Here is a 21,460-nt window from a genome sequence, read left to right as displayed (position 1 = left end):
TATCTACCAATATGTGCCCTTCATCGTGAGACATTGGAAAACCCCTCTGGTCTTTGTGGTTGAATCTGTGTTAGAAATGTACTGCTCGACTGAGGGACTTTACAGATAATTGTATGTGTGGGGTACAGAGATAAGGTAGTCATAAAAAACAGTTCATATAAGGAAATCAGTCAATTTAAATAAATTCACTAGGCCCTAATCTATGGATTTCATATGACTGGGCAGGGGTGCAGCCATGAGTGGGCCTTGGAGGGCACAGGCCCACCCACTTGGCAGCCAGGCCCAGGGAATCAGAATGAGTCTTTCCCCACAAAACGGCTTTATTACAGACAAAAATATTTCTCAGCACCCTCCGACAGACGAAGAAGCCAGATGTGGAGGTACTGCGCTGGCGTGGGTACACGTGTTCTGCAGTTGTGAGGCCTGTTGGAAGTACTGCCAAATTCTCTAAAACGACATTGGAGGCAGCTTATGGTAGAGAAATGAACATGTACTGCCAAATTCTCTAAAACGACATTGGAGGCAGCTTATGGTAGAGAAATGAACATTAAATTACAGCGGGGCAAAAATGTATTTCGTCAGCTACCAATTGTGCAAGTTCTCCCACTTAAAAAGATGAGAGAGGCCTGTAATTTTCATCATAGGTACACTTAAACTATGACAGACAAAATGATAAGAAAGAAAATCCAGAAAATCTAATTGTAGGATTTTTAATGAATTAATTTGCAAATTATGGTGGAAAATAAGTATTCGGTCACCTACAAACAAGCAAGATTTCTGGCTCTCACAGACTTGTAACTTCTTCTTTAAGAAGCTCCTCTGTCCTCCACTCGTTACCTGTATTAATGGCACCTGTTTGAACTTGTTATTAGTATAAAAGACACCTGTCCACAAACTCAAACAGTCACACTCCAAACTACACTATGGCCGAGACCAAAGAGCTGTCAAAGGACACCAGAAACAAAATTGTAGACCTGCACCAGGCTGGGAAGACTGAATCTGCAATAGGTAAGCAGCTTGGTTTGAAGAAATCAACTGTGGGAGCAAATATTAGGAAATAGAAGACATACAAGACCACTGATAATCTCCCTCGATCTGGGGCTCCACGCAAGATCTCACCCCGTGGGGTCAAAATGATCACAAGAACGGTGAGCAAAAATCCCAGAACCACACGGGGGGACCTAGTGAATGACCTGCAGAGAGCTGGGAACAAAGTAACAAAGCCTACCATCAGTAACACACTACACCGCCAGGGACTCAAATCCTGCAGTGCCAGACGTGTCCCCCTGCTTAAGCCAGTACATGTCCAGGCCCGTCTGAAGTTTGCTAGAGAGCATTTGGATGATCCAGAAGAAGATTGGAAGAATGTCATATGGTCAGATGAAACCAAAATATAACTTTTTGGTAAAAACCCAACTCGTCATGTTTGGAGGACAAAGAATGCTGAGTTGCATCCAAAGAACACCATACCTACTGTGAAGCATGGGGGTGGAAACATCATGCTTTGGGGCTGTTTTTCTGCAAAGGGACCAGGACGACAGACCCATGTAAAGGAAAGAATGAATGGGGCCATGTATCGTGAGATTTTGAGTGAAAACCTCCTTCCGTCAGCAAGGGCATTGAAGATGAAATGTGGCTGGGTCTTTCAGCATGACAATGATCCCAAACACACCGCCCGGGCAACGAAGGAGTGGTTTCGTAAGAAGCATTTCAAGGTCCCGGAGTGGCCTAGCCAGTCTCCAGATCTCAACCCCATAGAAAATCTTTGGAGGGAGTTGAAAGTCTGTGTTGCCCAGCAACAGCCCCAAAACATCACTGCTCTAGAGATCTGCATGGAGGAATGGGCCAAAATACCAGCAAGTGTGTGAAAACCTTGTGAAGACTTACAGAAAACATTTGACCTCTGTCATTGCCAACAAAGGGTATATAACAAAGTATTGAGATACACTTTTGTTATTGACTTATTTTCCACCATAATTTGCACATTTTAAAGTGTCATTTTATCCCCAGCACAAGGTGTACCTGTGTAATGATCATGCGGTTTAATCAGCTTGTTGATATGCCACACCTGTCAGGTGGATAGATTATCTTTGCAAAGGAGAAATGCTCACTAACAGAGATGTAAACAAATTTGTACTCAAGAAAAATACACTTTTTGTGCATATTGAACTTTTTTTTCGTTTGTCAGCTCATGAAACATGGGAACACTTTACATGTTGCGCTTATATGTTTGTTCAGTGTAACTTAAGCACATCTTTACTACTGAACTTATTTGGGCTTACCATGAAAGGGGTTCACTACTTAGATGCAAGACAATTTAGCTTTTCATTTGTTAGGCTGTAACAAAAATGTGGAACAAGTAAAGGGGTGTGAATACTTTCTGAAGGCATCTAGGGGGCCTGACTTCCAGGGGGGGACCCAAACTCTTCCCCTTCCTTTATGTGATCAAAAGAACCCTGTGTAGCACACCACCCCCCACAATGTTCAAAATAACAGTACACAATCTTCATTTTTACAGATTTAATTAGACACCAATTTAAGATTACCACAGATATAGTTCCATAAAACCACACATTACGTTGACCGACTTTGGCTACTGCAGTTCAAATAACGAAAAATAAAGACAAACACCCACAGCGACATACATAAGTTACAGATATTGTCAAATACATGCATATTAAGTAGGCCTAGTGTTAAAATACATTATGGTGGCCCTCAAGTCGAACATCTTGATCAGCCTGTAAAACCAAGAGTATCCACCACCTTTCCTAAGTACTTCACCGTTGCTTGGGCAATTTCACTCAATACTACCACATCATCCAAATATGCCTCTGAATTTTCCAGAACACGTAGAATGATTTGCATAGACCTTTTGAAACTACCACTCAGGGTCTGGCCAGAAACATCTGTGGAGGCACCATAGAAAAGAGCTGGTCGACAACCTAGACAAGGTTGGTGAATCATAAAAAATAAAATATCCCTTAAATGCACATGACAGTTGATTACTGTTAACTAAACGGCTAGACTAGCCTACTTCACACAATACATCATTATTCAAAAATGTATATGATCTGAAAAAACATGGTTTGTTTGAGGATGATGACAGATGGTTTTACTATAAAAACACAAACCATGTCAAAACAGGGCATCTTCTCGTGGGCAACAAAGGAAATATACTTGAACTTTAAGATTCTACATGGTTGCTACAAAATTAGCAACAATCCGTGTTCATCACTCAGGCTATAGCAATAATTGAGGCTTTAAATATGGCCTCCAATTAGAATGTTTAGTTAAAAACAACATTGTAGTTAAATACAAACAATGTAAACATTTGGGCTACACACCACAGCCATTACTACATTTCTATACAAGCATCTTTTGGACTCTGTTGAACCAGTTTGGTTGGTGGAAAGAGGCCTAATGAATGCAGGTGTGCACCATTTATACTAGGAATGGCCCTGCCTCTTTCCAGGTGGTCGTTATTGGGTTTTTGATTACTCCTGATGACACACAAACCTTTATAATACAGTATCATAGTAATAGTCTATGGCTAATATAGCGTACAATCATTGTACTCGTCCTCTTTCAATTTCATTATAGTTAAAGTTGTACTTTTTAGCCATGCTATTGTATCCTTGGATTAAAAGGGACAAAGCTTCAAGAAGGTTCATGGCTTTTGTATAAAGATACATTTATTTCAAAACAAAACAATTAGACATATTCCAGAGATTGAGAAAAAAAGTGTGACTGAATCCCAAACTACATTTAATGAACAAGTTTAAATTCAAATGTGTATAAAAATACAAAAATGTGTTGAGAAATAATTGGGACTTTCCAAGACAAATAACAGTGCATATCCACCACAATGTGAGTAGCACTACCACATAAAATAAGCACATTTTACAGCCGTATAGGAGATCTCAGGAGAATTACACCTAGTTTGGTTACAAACATAATCTATGAATAATAGTATAGTTTTGATACAATCCATATCACAGCATATGGCAACATTTTACATAATGTGAATTGAATACTGTTGGCCCTCTACTTTAATAGAACAAAAGGTTATGACAGTTACAAGAGAAAGTTATAAAATAGTCAACAATAACCAAAACAATTATACAAGCGCATACAAATAAATTAACAGAGCAACGACCACTTTCCTTAACATTCAATCAAACCTGAAGATTAGAGGAATCTAAAGGAACATCACTTTTTATATATAGTCCATGTCTGATGCCTTTATACACAAATACATTACAAATAGGGTTCTGTAGTAAAGCTTTGATCAAACCATGGTGACCATCTGTATGTTGAAATAGCTGCCATCATACAGAGTACAAAACATTAGGAACACCTTCCTAATATTGAGTTGCACACCTCCTTTTGCCCTCAGAACAGCCTCAATTAGTCAGGGCATGGACTCTACAAGGAGTCAAAAGCTTTCCACAGGGATGCCGGCCCATGTTGACTCCAATAGTTGTGTCAAGTTGGCTGGATGTCCTTTGGTTCGTGGACCATTCTTGATACACACGGGAAACTGTTGAGCATGAAAACCCCAGCAGCGTTGCAGTTCTTGACACAAACCACAGCACCTACTACCATACCCCATTCAAACAAACTTTAAGATTTTGTCTCGCCCATTCACCCCATGAATGGCACACATACCCAATCTATATTTCAATTGTTTCGAGGATTTAAAAAAACAAATCCTTATTTAACCCGTTTCCCCTTCATCTACATTGATTGAAGTGTACTTAACAGGTGACAATAAGAGATCATAGTTTTCACCTGGTCTGTCTGTCATGGAAAGAGGAAGTGTTTTGTACACTCAGTGCTGATATTAACCAGATGCAGAGAATAAAATAGTTAATTGAACAAGAGTTCACTCAATGATGAGTATGAGTTAATGTGAGCCTTCACGTCTAGATACTAACTGAACTAATACATGGACAGAGCTCTACAATACCCCCCCCCCAATATGCAATGTTGATACAGGCTCTAGTCTATTTCACTGACATGGAGAATAAAAAGCTTAGAAATTAAATGTCTGTTTCAGAAAATATTACCATGGTTTAAGAATATTTAAATTACATTAACAGTAGTAGATAGGGCAGGAGGTACAGAACCTGAAAACACATTTCTTGAAATAAAAGTGACGACAAAAGTCGCCTACATGAGGGATGTTGGAGGGGCTTTCTCGGTTAACGGCATGTACTGACAATTGTATAGAACCACCCTCAATATCCATGAGACATATATAACAATACTAAGAACATTTTTTGCGATCTATTCATTACATTGTAGCCCCCCCCCCCGCCCCTTATATACACACAATAATATTCAGAACTGTACAGTATTTTCACCAGAGGCCAAGTGGCAGACGAAAATAGTGTTATTATTTCACCACTAACATCATGCAAAAGATGTAGACGGATTTGTACAACCGAATCGTTCAGGACTCGAAAAGTTCTGGAAAGGCATCAAACTTAAAGCACAATTAAAGGGCATCAAAATTCTCAATAGGAGTAAACCAGGGAAGCTTTTTAGTTGGCCCACTCGCCAGTCTTTTCTTGACATCATAAGAGGGTCCATAGTCCTTGTTCCATTTAGCACCATAGCCCCTTCCCGGAACCCTGTTTGTGTTCAAAGAACTAAAAAGGAATAAATAAGTGTCCACTATACCGTCACCTTCAGATATGCTCTAAGGGGCTAGGAAACTAAATGGAACTGGTCTGTAGACTGAGATAGGAAGTGTTCAAAAAAGTGCTGCTCCAAGGTCAGTTTGTGGGTTTTTAGCTTATATTGGTTCAGGTGAGGACTGGCGATCGAGAGCGCGATAGGGCACACTATAGGCTCCCTGAAACGTTTGAATGTGCTTTGTATGTACATCCAAAGACACGGAACAATGTCACAATATCAAATGTTAAAATGTGCACTGGAAAGAGTATAGTATTAATATATCAGAGAGTACACCCGGTGCACAGTCAAGGCTGGATATGACATTGGTTGTGTAGACGTGTCCCTTTAACAAAGAAACCTCAAAGAATAAGGCTCTGGTCAGATTTTTAAAACAGCTGAATTGCTTCCCACACCTCTGACAAATTGATTTTGCCAAATTTCTACAGCTTTACCCTTTATTAGGAGTCCGATCAATGACCATGTTGATTAAGGGAAGGACAAGCGAAATAAAAGAGAGAATAAATCCTTTCAGAAAGTGACCAGACCCAGTGTGTGTATGGGGTACAGGACAGGAGAAGGCAGAGTGTGGAAGGCTGTTCTCTATCCTAATGGATATGGCTCTATCCTACTACAAAAAAGGTACAGTTCCAGAGGTCTCCATTTCTCATACAGCTTTAGTGGATCCAGCATTTCATATTGAAAACAAATTGTGAATATTCACAATCTCATAGCACTCAGAGGGGGGCAAGAGTCCATCATTGTTAACAGATGTAAAATTACAAACCTTGCCCTCCTGGTACAGAAAGCAACATTTTAGAAGTAGTCCAGCTGCCCTTGAATAGAAAGCAATCCCAGAAGACGCTCCAGAACATCATAAAATCCCAACGGTCTCCACCTGACTTCTGTAGAGTGTCATGTGATTTCTCCATGAGACATTATGACATCAAATCCCCACTGTTCCTCATCTTTGACCTGGGGGAGTGAGTGGGATGTTCGGTGGCGTGGGGCTCATCACGTTCGCCTGTGCTTCCTCCTCTGGCTCATGCTGTCGTTTCTTCTGGCAGCAGGGCTTATAGAGGTGGGGGTCTAAGAGTACCTCTCCGAAGCGTCCCTTGTAGATGATGCCACAGCACACCTTCTGCCTAAAACCCACAGAGGACGGTCAAGACAGCAAAGCACTATAGTGAGAGAGTAAACCAAATCAAACAAATGTGCCATGAAGGAGGATTAAATGGGGCTATGGAGTTAATTATGCATTAAAATGAGGAAATACAGCATCTGAACCAAAACTGGTTGAGTATAACATGGGGTGCATTCATTTGGGTAAACCGTAGCAAGGCATTTTGCAACAGAAAAATGGTTTCTCATTGGAAAAGTTCAGGTAGTTCCTCATTAGTGTCTGTCCGTTTGGGGCCTGATAAATGACCGATTCCACCATCCTAGCCATTACCTTTTCCAGTAGGTGAGGTCCAGGAAAGAGAAGACTGGCGAGTGGGTTGCACCAGGTGAGAGTTCCATGTCCGAGCCCTCGTCTGATTGGTTGCTGTAGCTGGGAGAATGGGCAGGGGAGGCACTGGAGGTGGTGCTGTGGGCGTCAGAGTCTGTGGGGGGCAGGGCACAATCAGAAACTCATCTCAACTTATTCATAACATAGCAGGCACGGTACAGGTAAACATCTGTAATATGAAATATCAATCAAGGTCTCTTGTTTCACAGCCCTTTAGGCAGGACAAATAATGGAGAGAAGAGTTGAGATCCATTTACTTTTGAAACCCCAAAGTTTACACTGCACAAGGCAGCATAGCCGAGCACAGAGTATCATCTGCTTACTGCGTCTCTTGAGCCCCTTCTGCACTCGGCTGATCTGACTTGGCCTGGCTCGCCTCTTCATCTTCTTGGACCTCACGGTCATCTTCCAGCTCGACCCGGAACCTTTAGCATCAACAACCTGTGACACAGGAGAGAAGGGCTGAGTGACAGATGGGTGGATGTCTGCTTCCAAGGTAACGGCATAAATGTATAGAATGGCCTATAGGGCAGCAAATAAACAATGTACTGTATCTAAGGAAAAGCAGTTATTATATGCCTACAGGTGTTGCGTCAGTCACTCCCAGTAATAGTGTTGTTTAAGACTTATTTGGAATACTGAGAGTGGATGGGAGTAGGACGGAGTATGGATGGATTCTGAGAGGCCTTACATGATTCCAGTTCTTTATGGAGCCAGCCGGGAGTTTCTTCCACCTTTTCACCAGGAGAACACAGGCATTACAGATCTCCCCAAAACGCACCTCACTCAGCCTGGAGGGAAAATTATAGGGGAGAAAGAATGAATGATGACAGCCTTGAAGCTCAGCGTATGGTTATTATTATCCCTGCTCCAGGCAGTGCGAGTCGGTCAGAGCAATTTTCTGCTAGAACGCTTCTCCTGTTGACTTAAGTCACCGGTTACCATAGCAATGAACCGATGCATACTGGCCCGGGCAACAGCAGAGAGGCAAAGTGACAAGGTGAGGACGTAAAACTCTTTCAATTCTGGTTTTATACAAAATACTTATTTAATGAGATGAAAAGGGAAATGTGTCCTAGTTTGATAAATAATTATTTTACCCAAGGAGTTTTTTACCCAAGGAGACTAAGTTATTGCACGGAGTTAAAACAAAACTGTTTCCAAAACTAAATGAACATCTAATTGCATTACAGTGAGTTAATAGTCATGAGAATGAACACTGACAAGAATCCTAAAACAATGACAAGAATCCTAAAACAATGACAATTTCTGTATTGTCCAAATCTGACAGAAAGTCTGAAGGCCTCAGACCTCTCTACCCACAGAGTTAAGCTGCAGAGGGAGGCTAAGAGCGAGATCTGCCCAGGGTCTGGGTCTGAACCAGGGTATAGAGGAGTGGTCCACTCACCCAAAGCAGCTGTGAAAGTCCCTCTCATAGCGCTTGCTGTCGGTGAAACGGGAGCTGGAGGACTTGGCCCGACAGATACAGCAACCGTCTAGGCTCCGGTACATCTTGGGCTTGTGGAAGCCAAACATCTGGAACACACCGGATGGGGAAAATTAAGCAAATTGTAATTGACATAGATATGTTTGTAATAATCTGTGGATATGATATGTAATCTGGCCAGGATTATGATGACACACCTGTCTATTTTGTGGAGGATAGCTTACTCACTGATTCAACACTATACAGGTAGGTTGTGTTTTTATTCAAAAGGTCCACTGTTCATAAGAGTTAACAGTCCTAGAACCATCTCATGAGAGTTCAGTTCACAACCGCATGGAAGAACAGTCTTCATAATTCACACACACATTGCTTTAACTACATACAAGGACTGTTATTTTTTCAAATTTGAAAAGTTTAAAAACTGTCCTGCGACTCCTGTCCAAACAAACAAAAGCAACTCTTGAAGAATGACTACAAGTGGCAAGTAGTTTCTTACATGTCTGTCAGGAGGCTAGCTGCTGGCAGAGACTTCTATTATGGTTGTTGAAGGGTTCTGACTAGAACTTCTAAACCAGCCGATATTTAGATCTATTGCACACACACTTCAAGTCAGAAGTTTAACTACACCCAGATTGGAGTCATTAAAAACTTGTTTTTCAACCACTCCACATTTTTTGTTAACCAACTATAGTTTTGGCAAGTCTGTTAGGACATCTACTTTGTGCATGACAAGTAATTTTCCAACAATTGTTTGACAGATTTTTTCACTGTATCGCAATTCTAGTTGGTCAGAAGTTCACATACACCAAGTTCACTGTACCTTAAAACAGCTTGGAAAATGTAATGGCTTTAGAAGCTTCCGATAGGCTAATTGACATCATTTGAGGTGTACCTGTGTATGTATTTCAAGGCCTACCTTCAAACTCAATGCTTCTTTGCTTGACATCATGGTAAAAAGCTAAATATATATATATATTTTTTAAATCAGCCACAACTTTGGAAGTATGCTTGGGATCATTGTCCATTTGGAAGACCCCTTTGCAACCAAGCTTTAGCTTCCTGACTGATGTCTTGAGATGTTGCTTCAATATATCCACGTAATTTTCCTCCCTCATGATGTCATCTATTTTGTGAAGTGCACCAGTTCCTCCTGCAGCAAAGCACCCCCACAACATGATGCCACCCCCGTGCTTTACGGTTGGGATGGTGTTCTTCAGCTTGCAAGACTCCCCCTTTTCCATCCAAACATAACGATGGTCATTATGGCAAAACAGTTCCATTTTTGTTTCATCCGACCAGAGGACATTTCTCTAAAAAGTACAGTATTTGTACCCATGTGCAAACCGTAGTCTGGTTTCTTTATGGCGGTTTTTGAGCAGTGGCTTCTTCCTTGCGGAGCGGCCTTTCTGGTTATGTCAATATAGGACTCGTTTTATTGTGGATATAGGTACTTTTGTACCCGTTTCCTCCAGCATCTTCACAAGGTCCTTTGCTGTTGTTCTGGGATTGATTTGCACTTTTCGCACCAAAGTACGTTCATCTCTAGGAGACAGAACGTGTCTCCTTCCTGAGCAGTATGACGGCTGTGTGGTCCCATGGTGTTTATACTTGCGAAGAGGCACTGGGTTTGAAGGTAGGCCTTGAAATACATCCACAGGTACACCTCCAATTGATTCAAATTATGTGAATTAGCATATCAGAAGCTTCTAAAGCTATGACAATTTTCTGGAATTTTCCAAGCTGTTTAAAGGCACAGTCAACTTAGTGTATGTAAACTTCTGACCCACTGGAATTATGATACTGAATTATAAGTGAAATAATCTGTGTAAACAATTGTTAAAATTACTATAGTTTGTTAACAATACATTTGTGGAGTGGTTGAAAAACAAGTTTTAATGACTCCAACCTAAGTGTATGTAAACTTCAACTGTGGAATATACACTGCTCAAAACAATAAAACACAATGTAACTCCAAGTCAATCACACTTCTGTGAAATCTAACTGTCCACTTAGGAAGCAACACTGATTGACAATACATTTCACATGCTGTTGTGCAAATGGAATAGACAGCAGGTGGAAATTATAGGCAATTAGCAAGACACCCCCAATAAAGGAGTGGTTCTGCAGGTGGGGACCACAGACCACTTCTCAGTTCCTACGCGTCCTGGCTGATGTTTTGGTCACTTTTGAATGCTGGCAGTGCTTTCACTCTAGTGGTAGCATGAGACGGAGTGCAGCTCATCCAGGTTGGTACATCAATGCGAGCTGTGGCAAGAAGGTTTGCTGTGTCTGTCAGCGTAGTGTCCAGAGCATGGAGGCGCTACCAGGAGACAGGCCAGTACATCAGGAGACGTGGAGGAGGGCAACAACCCAGCAGCAGGACCACTACATCCACCTTTGTGCAAGGAGGAGCCCTGCCAGAGCCCTGCAAAATGACCTCCAGCAGGCAACAAATGTGCATGTGTCTGCTCAAACGGTCAGAAACAGACTCAATGAGGGTGGTATGAGGGCCCGACGCCCACAGGTGGGGGTTGTGCTTACAGCCCAACACCGTGCAGGACGTTTGGCATTTGCCAGGGAACACCAAGATTTCCAAATTCGCCACTGGCGCCCTGTGCTCTATACAGATGAAAGCAGGTTCACACTGAGCACATGTGACAGACGTGAGTCTGGACACGCCGTGGAGAACGTTCTGCTGCCTGCAACATCCTCCAGCATGACCGGTTTGGCGGTGGGTCAGTCATGGTGTGGGGTGGCATTTCTTTGGGGAGCCGCACTGCCCTCCAAGTGCTCGCCAGTGGTAGCCTGACTGCCATTAGGTACCGAGATGAGATCCTCAGACCCCTTGTGAGACCATATGCTGGTGCGGTTGGCCCTGGGTTCCTCCTAATGCAAGACAATGCTAGACCTCATGTGGCTGGAGTGTGTCAGCAGTTCCTGTAAGAGGAAGGCATTGATGCTATGGACTGGCCCGCCCGTTCCCCAGACCTGAATCCAATTGAGCACATCTGGGACATCGTGTCTCACTCCATCCACCAACTCCATGTTGCACCACAGACTGTCCAGGAGTTGGCGGATGCTTTTGTCCAGGTCTGGGAGGAGATCCCTCAGGAGACCATCCGCCACCTCATCAGGAGCATGCCCAGGCATTGTAGGGAGGTCATACAGGCACATGGAGGCCACACACACTACTGAGCCTCATTTTGACATTACATCAAAGTTGGATCAGCCTGAAGTGTGGTTTTCCACTTTAATTTTGAGTGTGACTCCAAATCCAGACCTCCATGTGTTGATACATTTGATTTCTATTGATAATTTGTGTGATTTCGTTGTCAGCACATTCAACTATGTAAAGAAAAAAGCATTTAATAAGAATATTTCATTCAGATCTAGGATGTGTTATTTTAGTGTTCCCTTTATTTTTTTGAGCAGTATATATACACACACACAAACTAAGTAGGGTTGCACATTTTTGGGAATATTCAGAGGTGGAAACTTTCCGTGGGAATATATGCAAATTAATATTAATACAATTTAATTGACGATGTTTTATGCACTGGATCCATTTACCATGGAGACAAACAAACATTCTCATAAGTAGACATTGCAAATGATTAAATCCTTCCAATAGAAATAATAAAAATGGTTTAGTTACAAATTTAACTTGATTCAGATGAGTTGACTCTTCACATGGGATGATCTCACTGAACAAAGGGGAATGTTGAATGATCCCCATGATAAATCACATCTCCCAAAAACGTTTTTAAAATGATAATCTAGAAACTAAAGCTTTGGTTGTCTTCCTCTCAGGCTTCCATGTCTTCTCCCTGGACGTCCACCTCTTGAACAGACTGAGGCATCAACTTCACTGTCCCTTTCCAACCTTGAGGATTGCTCATTGTCAGGCTCAAAAAAAAGCCTCAAATCTTCCCAGATGGCAACAAATTTTCAACCCTTGTATTGGTCAGCCTACTGCGTGCTTTGGTGTGTGTGTGTTCAAAAAACAAGGACCAGTTGCTCGCTGAGGCAGCTGAGGTTGGTGGGATTTGGAGGCAACGGGAAAGAGCCTCAGAGCCACAGTCCCTTCCACCAGGTGGCTGATGAGATATGATGGCAAGACTGCCATATTGCATCTCCGTCCCAAAGCCCTTTCTTGGAAGTGTACTTCGCCAGAATGCCAAGAACCTTGCCCTCATCCAGACCAAGGTGCCGAAACACAGTAGCGATGACACCATAAGCCTGCACCAGACAGGATGCTCTTGCCAGCATACTTGGGGTCCAAAATATACACTGCGGCATGTATGGGCTTCAGGCAGAAGTCTTCACACTTAATTTTTTCTGTTACATCTGCAAGCAGTCTGAACATCAGACAGGATGGCATTGTCTCCCTCAATCCGTGCAATGGCTACTGCTATAGGTTTCAGGAAGTTTGCTGCTTACCACTCTCTCCCAAAACACATCATCCAGGAGGATCCTCTTGATGGGGCTGTCCATGATGGGGCAGACTGAGTCGGCCATTTCTTGGAGGCTCCTTCCCCTCCAGGAGACTGTCAAACATGATGACAACACCACCCCAACAGGTGTTGCTAGGCAGCTTCAATGTGGTGATCTTATTCTTCTCACTTTGCTTGGTGAGGTAGATTGCGGCTATAACTTGATGACCCTTCACATACCTAACCATTTCCTTGCCTATCGTGTAGAGTGTATACATTGTCTTCAGTGCCATGATGTCCTTGAGGAGCAGATTCAATGCAGGAGCAGCACAGCCAATGGGTGTGATGGGAGGGAAGGAGTCCTCCACTTTAGACCAAGCAGCCTTCATGTTCGCAGCATTGTCTGTCACCAGTGCAAATACCTTCTGTGGTCCAAGGTCATTGATGACTGCCTTCAGCTCATCTGCAATGTAAAGACTGGTGCCTGTTGTTCCTTGTGTCTCTGCCCTTGTAAAATACTGGTTGGGTGGAGATGATGTCGTCAATTATTCCTTGCCCACCAGCATTCGACCACACATCAGAGGTGTTTACTATACAGTCCACTTTCTCTATGATTTGCTTGACCTTCACTTGAACTCTGCAACCAGCCAATGAGTAGATAAAGCATGTCTGGTTGGAGGGGTGTATGCTGGGCAAAGAACTTTCAGAAATCTCTTCCGATACACATTGCCTGTGAGCATCAGAGGTGAACCAGTTGCATACACAGCTCGAGCAAGACATTCATCAGCATTTCTCTGACTACGTTCCTCCATTGAGTCAAACAAACTTCTGATTCCAGGAGGACCATGAGATGTTGCTATCGTTAAGGTGTCTGTCTGATTCATCATTTTCACCTTGAATAAAAGTAGAGGGACTTTGTCAGAGGTTGCTTGTTGTGATCACTGGGGGGAACTTTATGCACTTGGCAAGATGATTCTGCATCTTTCTTTCATTCTTCACATATGATTTCACACAGCATTTGCAAATGTACACAGCTTTCCTTGTATATTAGCTGCAGTGAAATGTCACCACACATCAGTGCCTGTGGCATTTCTGTAAAAATACAATTCCATGTACAGATAAATAGTTAAGCAGATAGATTAAACAACTCCTTTGTAAGATAAACGTTTTAAAATGAAACATGCATGGAAACCGGTGAATTAACAATCATGGTTTCAGGCTCAAGCAAGCTAAAAACCACATGGTTTTAAAAAATCTAACTCGCAGAAATTGTTAAGTTATAAATGATCAAAACACACTTTGATAGTTAAGAAAAAAATAACGTCAAAATATATTCACCCCACCCAGTATCGTAATCAAAACTTACCAGAAAGCATGTAGTCCTCCAGTGCAGTAGTGTGGGCTCAATAGCATATCATTGTGTGCAAGATCTTGAGAATCATGTGATGGAAGAATGCACTGTGCATGCAGAGGGTTGCAATTGGGGATCTTTTAACCAGAATATGCCACAAGACCTAGAATTGCCTTGTGTATCCCACAACAAAAATTCACTGTTATAAACTAACAGATACATTTTTGCAAAATTCCCTGGCTTAACTTCCCATGGACATTTTCTGGAAAGTTTCTGACCCTTTGCAACCCTCCTACTAGTCCCCATAACTTTGCTACAAAGAGGGTAAGTAGGCTACTGAGAGAAAGTGATGTGGCACTCAGTGGTGAGGCTGAGGCATGTGCAATGCATGCAAGAGAACGCAAAGACAGAGGACGTACTCAGAGGATCCAAAACTTGGGAGTCAGTGCCTCATTTGGGGCAGTCCCCTGAGAATCTAATAATATTCTCAAAAAAGTTAAAAGCTTAAAAATATATATATTTTAAATTCAAATATCTTCCCTTATAGGCCTACATTAAAATACAATCAATACAGTTGTATAAAATGAAATAAATTCTAATTTCATCCGATGCTAAAGTATGAATAATTTCTCACATTTCCCAGCTGAACATCACAATTGTATAGCTAATAAGCTGTATTTGTAGATCGACTGAGGTGAAACAACCTACAGCAGCCAAGATAATGGCCGGAGTAATTTTTGCTGTTCTCCAAACAGCATTTTGGAGTGTTTTAGTTGTATAGAAAAGCAGTACATGGATATGGCCCTGTTCATGCAGTACTATGAACATAATATACAGTCATAGGCCTGCGTCACACAGTGCTGTGGAGACGAGCCCCCTTAACGCTAGCATTGCATCCCAGACAGAGAGAACTAGGATATCCGTCATCACGTCAATGAGACCAAAACAGGACAGCCTGGCCATGTACAGCGACGCTGTTATGCAACCGCAGTGCTGATGCAACGAAAAGCCATGTGGTCCTGACTCCCTATGGCAGGGATGCGGGCATGTGGCAGCATCCATGTGATGCTCAAATGTCAGTGGTCACAGAGCCGATTATGATATGAAAATCGATAAAAGGGAGTTGATACATCGTGATTGAGGCTGTGTATCATCATGCAAAAATGTTAAGCTAAAGACGGTGAATTGAATAGCCTACTTAGAAACAACAAATATCACACCGTAAAAGCCATAAATATGGTCAGTGGGACTCGTCGTAAATCTTGAACGGCACAAACGATTGTATAATACCAGCTCTGACGTAGGGCCTATTGCCTAACTCGAAAATGGCAACATGCTTCGAAGGATGCAGGCGGGCGGCATGGTGCCGACTCTACACTGAACCCGTGGTGTACTTGCGAAATTTACTACGATCAAAATATCTGGCTTTGAATCGTTTTTTCATCAATAATTAGATCAAATGTAACAACTGCACTGTCGACTGGTTTATTGAATATGTTGTTTGTTTGTTTAAAAGCCCTACATGCGTCGAGAATGTACATCGATCATTACCACCCACGGAGAAAGCATGGTCCCCTCTGGTTCCCATGCAGCATCCATATTAAGACACAATTTGACCAGCTTAAGAGTACGAATGCTGCTTCAAAGAGTTCGTAAACCAACTACTTGATACAAAGTGTCACTTAACACCGCATCTTTCTGCATGACTAAGTCTCTGTTTCCAGAATAATTATGCGACAATGGGAAGGTTCCAAACTCATGACCGGACTGTAAACATGCACATTTTCAGAGAAGCTGTTTGCTACTTACATTTAGGAATTGTATTAATACAAGTGTGAAATAAAGGATATAAGACCTGAACAGTGGAAGTATGCAAACAAGTTCCAGGGTTGAACAATATTGAAAGGAGATCAAGTGGCATGTTTGGCGCAGAGCCACACACCCACATGTCACTCAAACGACACCCAGTCTTTCACTCAGATTGGAATTGTCATTTGATAAATCACAACGAAATTGTTAACTCGTAGTCAAGTAGCCTACACCGTTTGCATGTAAGGTTTTGTTGATGCGGCAGTATGGGGTATTTTGAAAACGAAACCAGCCTACATAACATCAATAACATCAAACATAACATCAAACATCAAGTTAACTGAAAAAAACAATACATCTAACTAATTAAAACAGTGCGGGTTACAATGGTTGAGTTGCACAGAAACAAACATTTGTAGGACTCGAGTCCTGATCTAGGAATGTGAGCATTCCTTGTCACCGGACACCAAATGCCAAGCAGAAGGAGCGCGCATATTAACATGAATACAATTCCCAGTGCTTGTCATTGGCTGCCAAACACTAAAGTAAAACACATTATTTAACTAATCAAAAAGTTTAAAACAATTTAGGTTATTAAAAAAAGGTTTTCATAGGTTACCGATATATTTAACCACGTTAAATAGCCTACATCCTCGAATAACTTCAGCACGTAGTGTGAAGATTGTTTTAAATATAATTGTTTGGCAAAGTAATGTCCTTACCTTCAGTTACAGTCAATGATGAATGAGTTGTAAAGATGATAAAAGGCGTCGTTAGTAGGCTATTTAAAAGCATGTAACAATGAATACACCGTTCGGATGTTTCCGTTTTACTTGCGTGTCTGTGGGAGCATCTCAAATGTATTTACTCGCGTCCTCTCTCCTCACCTCCTTTTCAAAACCCATTGGAGGAAAATGTCGGAGGGACGAGACCTCTGGCTTTCTCATCCAATGGGTTTTGAGGAGAGCAAGAGAGGACGCGAGGAGCGCACATTTGCGATTCTCCCAGGAGTATTATAAATGTTTACGCATGCGCGTTTGGCAACTCCACCATTTTCTGATTTTCTTCAATCAAACCAATTTACATACGAAACTGACGTTTGGACTGCGTCTGCATTGTTTTGCCCATACAAGGAGGGGAATTACGCGGGAAATGGGGGGTCCAGTTGAAATCTGTGCGCTGTGAATCGAAGAAAGGAGGCGTGACTACTAAAAAATATAGTGGCAGCATGTCTGTAGGTAGGCTACGTGTGGTACGTGGAGCACAGTAGATCGTTAGACTATTATTTTGAAGGAAAAAACAGTAAATAATGCGTATTTTGAAATAAATAGTAAAAATGCAATAAACAAAAAAATGAAAATGTAATTCAACTAGAAAATAGTCGTAAAATAAGATGTACCATGTATTTAAAAATAATTGTTTTGGTAGTGAAACAGGAATCAGAAGTTGCTCAATGAGTAAAACGTTATATTGTTTACCATTGAATTCTCATGAGGATCAGATGTCATCTCCAACCATAGAGGTGATTCTGTATCACAATGGACATGTATTTTTACCTGAGGGCTGGGTGCACGCGCGCACACACACACACACACACACACTAAACAGTTTAACATATTGAGCAAATGTTTAATGAAGCGCATCATAAATATCAGAACAGAACAGTGATCATTGACTCTTATATGGACATAGGACTCCATTCATTACATGATCTCCTCCCACTCGACATACAGTTTACGTCTGCACTTGTGAGAAAGGAAAGGTTCAGTAGTCGCATTGCCTACCTGGTAACATTAGGACTGATATTCCACGGGGGGGGGGGGTCACACAGGTTTATGTAACAAAGACAGAAGTAAAGTACAGGACTACTGAATGAGTCTAGCTGTAGCAGTGTGTTAAGAGAAAGTATACAGCCGAGTAGCAGAGTACACCGCATGAAGTAGCACTTTAGGAGATGCAAAGAGGGACCCTATTCTCTCTCCACTAGACAGACACCTTTCTCACAGCAATATACTAAAAACACCTATACATATGGTCGATCATCCTCCTACGTTTGTGGCTTCTTATACATACAGGTAGATAGGTTTGTTATGGTTGGAATCCGTGATACATAAGACAGTAGGAACCTAGTCGCAGGACCAAACTGTGAATGTTGCAGAAGGAAAGTCACAAGGATCAACATACAGAATGACATTTCCAAATATTATCACAGGCCGCTCTTTGCCCCAGTCGCAAACAGTGTCTCAAAGTGTCTTGATCACTACCACAGTTTCTAAGAATACATACATCAAATCAGAACATTAAAAACAAATGCTCTGTCCTTTTCTGGGTTAATACTGGGGGGAAAAACAAACCATAAGTACTGTGGTTGAAACACTGAGTTAAAATTGTGATTAGGAATCTGTCAGTTGTTTTCCCTTTTGGTTGGGTTCAAATCCATTGTCTGGTATTTTGATCACCCTTTTTTTAGTACACATGCATAAACGTCATATTTACACTTGTTGTTACAGAAATATAGGAACATGTTCATCAAGGTTGATTGAAAAAAGTGGCAAGAGATCTATTTTAGATTGAAAAATACAACCAGCTAGAAATAGTCCCAGAAGGAGTGAACACTCACCAGAAAAGAACCACTTATCATAGGAAGGTTTGAGGCATTTATGATAAATACATCATTAGGGGTCGTATGGTTAGGTTCTTATTGCAATTGTTTTATATTCCAGTGTATTTCACATGTATCACATTAAATAAGGGGCTGGAACATTTCAATACCACACAGAGTGATGCTTGTCAAGATTAGGAAACTGTCCTAAAATGTCCATTTGAGATCAACTATCACACAGATCTGACAGACCACACACACACACACAAACTGTGCATGACAGAAACCAGGATGAAATTGAATTCATTGACCATTACAATTCATAATATAAAAATAACAGAAGACATTCACTGAGTGTACAAAACATTACCAACACCTGCTCTTTCCATGACAGACTGACCAGGTGAATGCAGGTGAAAGCTATGATCCCTTATTGATGTCACTTGTTAAATCCACTTCAATCAGTGTAGATAAAGGGGAGGAAACAGGTTAAACAATGATTTTTAAGCCTTGAGACAATTGAGATATGGATTATATACGTGTGCCATTCAGAAGGTGAATGTGCGAGACAAAATATTTACAGTTCTTTGAAGGTATGGTAGCAGGTGCCAGGCGCTCTGGTTCGTGTCAAGAACTGCAATACTGCTGGGTTTTTCACACTCAACAGTTTCCCATGTGTATCAAGAATGGTCCACCACCCAAAGGACATCCAGCCAACTTGACAACTGTGGGAAGCATTGTAGTCAACATGTGGAACATTTCACGCTTTGTATAGTCCATGCCCCGGTGAATTCAGGCTGTTCTGAGGGCAAAAGGGGGAGGTGCCCCAAATCTCAATATTAGGAAGGTGTTCTTAATGGTTTTGGACACTGTACATACACACGCACACACACAGTTTGAAATAGGGTCAGGTCAATGCCGATAATTTGGTTGGAATGTCCACGCAGCCCTAGAAAAGCCGCTGTCCTCCTAGGAAAGACCTATCCAATCCAGTGCAGTGGTTGTGTCCACCGAGATCTGCTAGCCAATCTCAAAGCAGAGCAAATGTTCAGTCCAACACAGTAGGTGAATCCAGTCCAACAGAGAAATGAGCCAACATCCAATCAAAAATCTGCGTTTACACACAACTCAGTGTAGTGCTGAAAGCAGATGAATCCAGTTCTCCTTTCCTTTGTTGTCATCTTCATCCAAATGATGAGGTTTCACCCACAGATATTCCCAGTGCAGAGACTATGGAGAGGCAGCAGGGGGGCAAACAGTCACCTTCTGTTTTGGTTTCCTTTTTCCTGGCTGACTATGATCCACAGGCATGCTTGCTAACGCTAGCTGAAGTTGGAGCAGGATCCAGCAGACAGAGAGATAGGATCTCCATCACACACGCTAAGTGTCCATTGAAGAGCTACCTACAGGGGGCTACACACATCTAGCACATAGTGAAACATCCATGGGTTTTCTTTAAAAACAGTCCCTTCTTACTAAATATCAAAAAGGATAGTTTTCAAAACCACAAACTATGTAATAATAATACTGCATCATCACGCAATGATCCAAAGCCCAAGCTATTGCTCTGCAGCAGTGGAATCGATTGCTTTGGTAGCGAACCATCTCGTCTCTTTACATAGTCCTCACTTCCTACTTCCTCCCTATGAGGTGACTTTTCCCAGAGTGAATCAGCTGAAGCATGCCTCAACAACAACAACAACAGTGAAAGGGCAAAAGGGAACAGAGCAAGGGTTTGTGGGTAATGTAGTCACGAGCTGGGCGGTTTCCCAGCAGGCTGTGCGGTAGGGGTTAAAGGTCGATGCCCTTGACAAGCGAGGCCTCCAGGGTGATGGGGAAGTCGTGGAGGGTCTGCAGGACAGCGATGAGAGCATTGACTGTGGTCCGGTCTCGCAGCAGAGCAGACTCCTCGTACATCCGCTGGATCACTGGACACTCCACCAACAGAGGGAGCCACTGAATCAGCAGACGATCTCTAGATAGATAGATAGGAGCGAGAGAAGATCATTAGGAGTATGTTTGCTAAACAGCTGGTTCCATGTCACCAATGAGACTTTTCAGAAGTGTGATGTTGATTCCCAGTACAGCCCTCTGGATGCTTTGTGCCAATAACAACTACAGCACAGTTCAGCAGCCCCACCTCTGTCTCACTGTGTGCGAGTGGCGCCCTCACCTGGCCCCCAGGCAGACAAGCAGCTGGAACTTGCCGTCCTTGCCAATGTTCCTGGGCGAGGAGTTGATGGCACTGACATAGTGACAGAGAGAGACACAGGTCAGGCCCAGGGGCTCAGCAGTCTCCTGCATGTCCCCCATCTGGTCTGCTGACTCCATGTAAGCCACCGCCTTCTCTGTAGAGGGGGAGAGGAGGAGATATGTTAGGGAGGTGGGAGCAGAACAGGAAGAGGAGAGGGGGCATGGAGGTAAGGTCTACTGTAGAAGAACCTTGTAACAACTGCTAAAAAGAGCTTTATATATATATATATATATATATATATATATATATATATATATATATATATATATATATATATATATATATAATTTTTTTGGATTGATTGATTTAGAGCTAAAAGAGTATGTCTAGTCTACAGGGGTTCGCTCTTTCTCCCTCTGTTATATTTGAACCTTT

At 42.1% G+C, this 21,460-nt stretch overlaps 2 protein-coding genes across 10 annotated transcripts in view; both read right to left on the bottom strand.

Annotated features, from left to right (window-relative positions):
* Window positions 1-2,505: 2,505 nt before the first annotated feature.
* Window positions 2,506-17,156, bottom strand: LOC118392375 (SIN3-HDAC complex-associated factor-like). Of its 3 annotated transcripts, none has more exons than XM_035784317.2 (6): window positions 16,952-17,156; window positions 8,598-8,725; window positions 7,881-7,980; window positions 7,447-7,630; window positions 7,133-7,283; window positions 2,506-6,824 (listed from the first exon to the last, which is right to left on the bottom strand). In XM_035784317.2, exons 2-6 carry the CDS (start codon window positions 8,723-8,725, stop codon window positions 6,644-6,646), a joined length of 744 nt encoding a protein of 247 aa, XP_035640210.1. In that variant the 5' UTR covers window positions 16,952-17,156; the 3' UTR covers window positions 2,506-6,643. The 3 variants fall into 3 exon arrangements, with proteins under 3 accessions (XP_035640210.1, XP_035640212.1, XP_035640211.1); XM_035784319.2 differs by having other exon boundaries at window positions 7,513-7,630; window positions 16,952-17,126; XM_035784318.2 differs by lacking the exon at window positions 16,952-17,156 and adding an exon at window positions 16,849-16,945.
* A 688-nt stretch (window positions 17,157-17,844) lies between these two features.
* LOC118392565 (DENN domain-containing protein 5B-like) overlaps window positions 17,845-21,460 on the bottom strand; it is a 79,602-nt gene continuing 75,986 nt past the window's right edge. For all 7 annotated transcript variants that reach the window (XM_052460210.1, XM_052460212.1, XM_052460211.1 and 4 more), the window contains 2 exons: window positions 21,005-21,179; window positions 17,845-20,806 (listed from right to left, as the gene is read on the bottom strand). In XM_052460210.1, the coding sequence (XP_052316170.1) occupies window positions 20,623-20,806; window positions 21,005-21,179 (359 nt within the window). In that variant the 3' untranslated portion in view covers window positions 17,845-20,622. The remainder of the gene's footprint in view (window positions 20,807-21,004; window positions 21,180-21,460) is intronic.

This window comes from Oncorhynchus keta, chromosome 13 (assembly GCF_023373465.1).
Source record: "Oncorhynchus keta strain PuntledgeMale-10-30-2019 chromosome 13, Oket_V2, whole genome shotgun sequence".
Taxonomy (NCBI): Eukaryota; Metazoa; Chordata; class Actinopteri; order Salmoniformes; family Salmonidae; genus Oncorhynchus; species Oncorhynchus keta.
This window is presented reverse-complemented; position numbering and strand designations above follow the sequence as displayed.

Bases quoted from the DNA above. Each gene is read 5' to 3' on its own strand.
- LOC118392375 (XM_035784317.2), bottom strand. From the start codon at position 8,725: ATGTTTGGCTTCCACAAGCCCAAGATGTACCGGAGCCTAGACGGTTGC. The intron at 7,981-8,597 runs GTGAGTGGACCA...TTTTCCCTCCAG, and splicing joins GACTTTCACAGCTGCTTTGG to GCTGAGTGAGGTGCGTTTTG. The intron at 7,631-7,880 runs GTAAGGCCTCTC...CCTGTGTCACAG, and splicing joins CCATAAAGAACTGGAATCAT to GTTGTTGATGCTAAAGGTTC.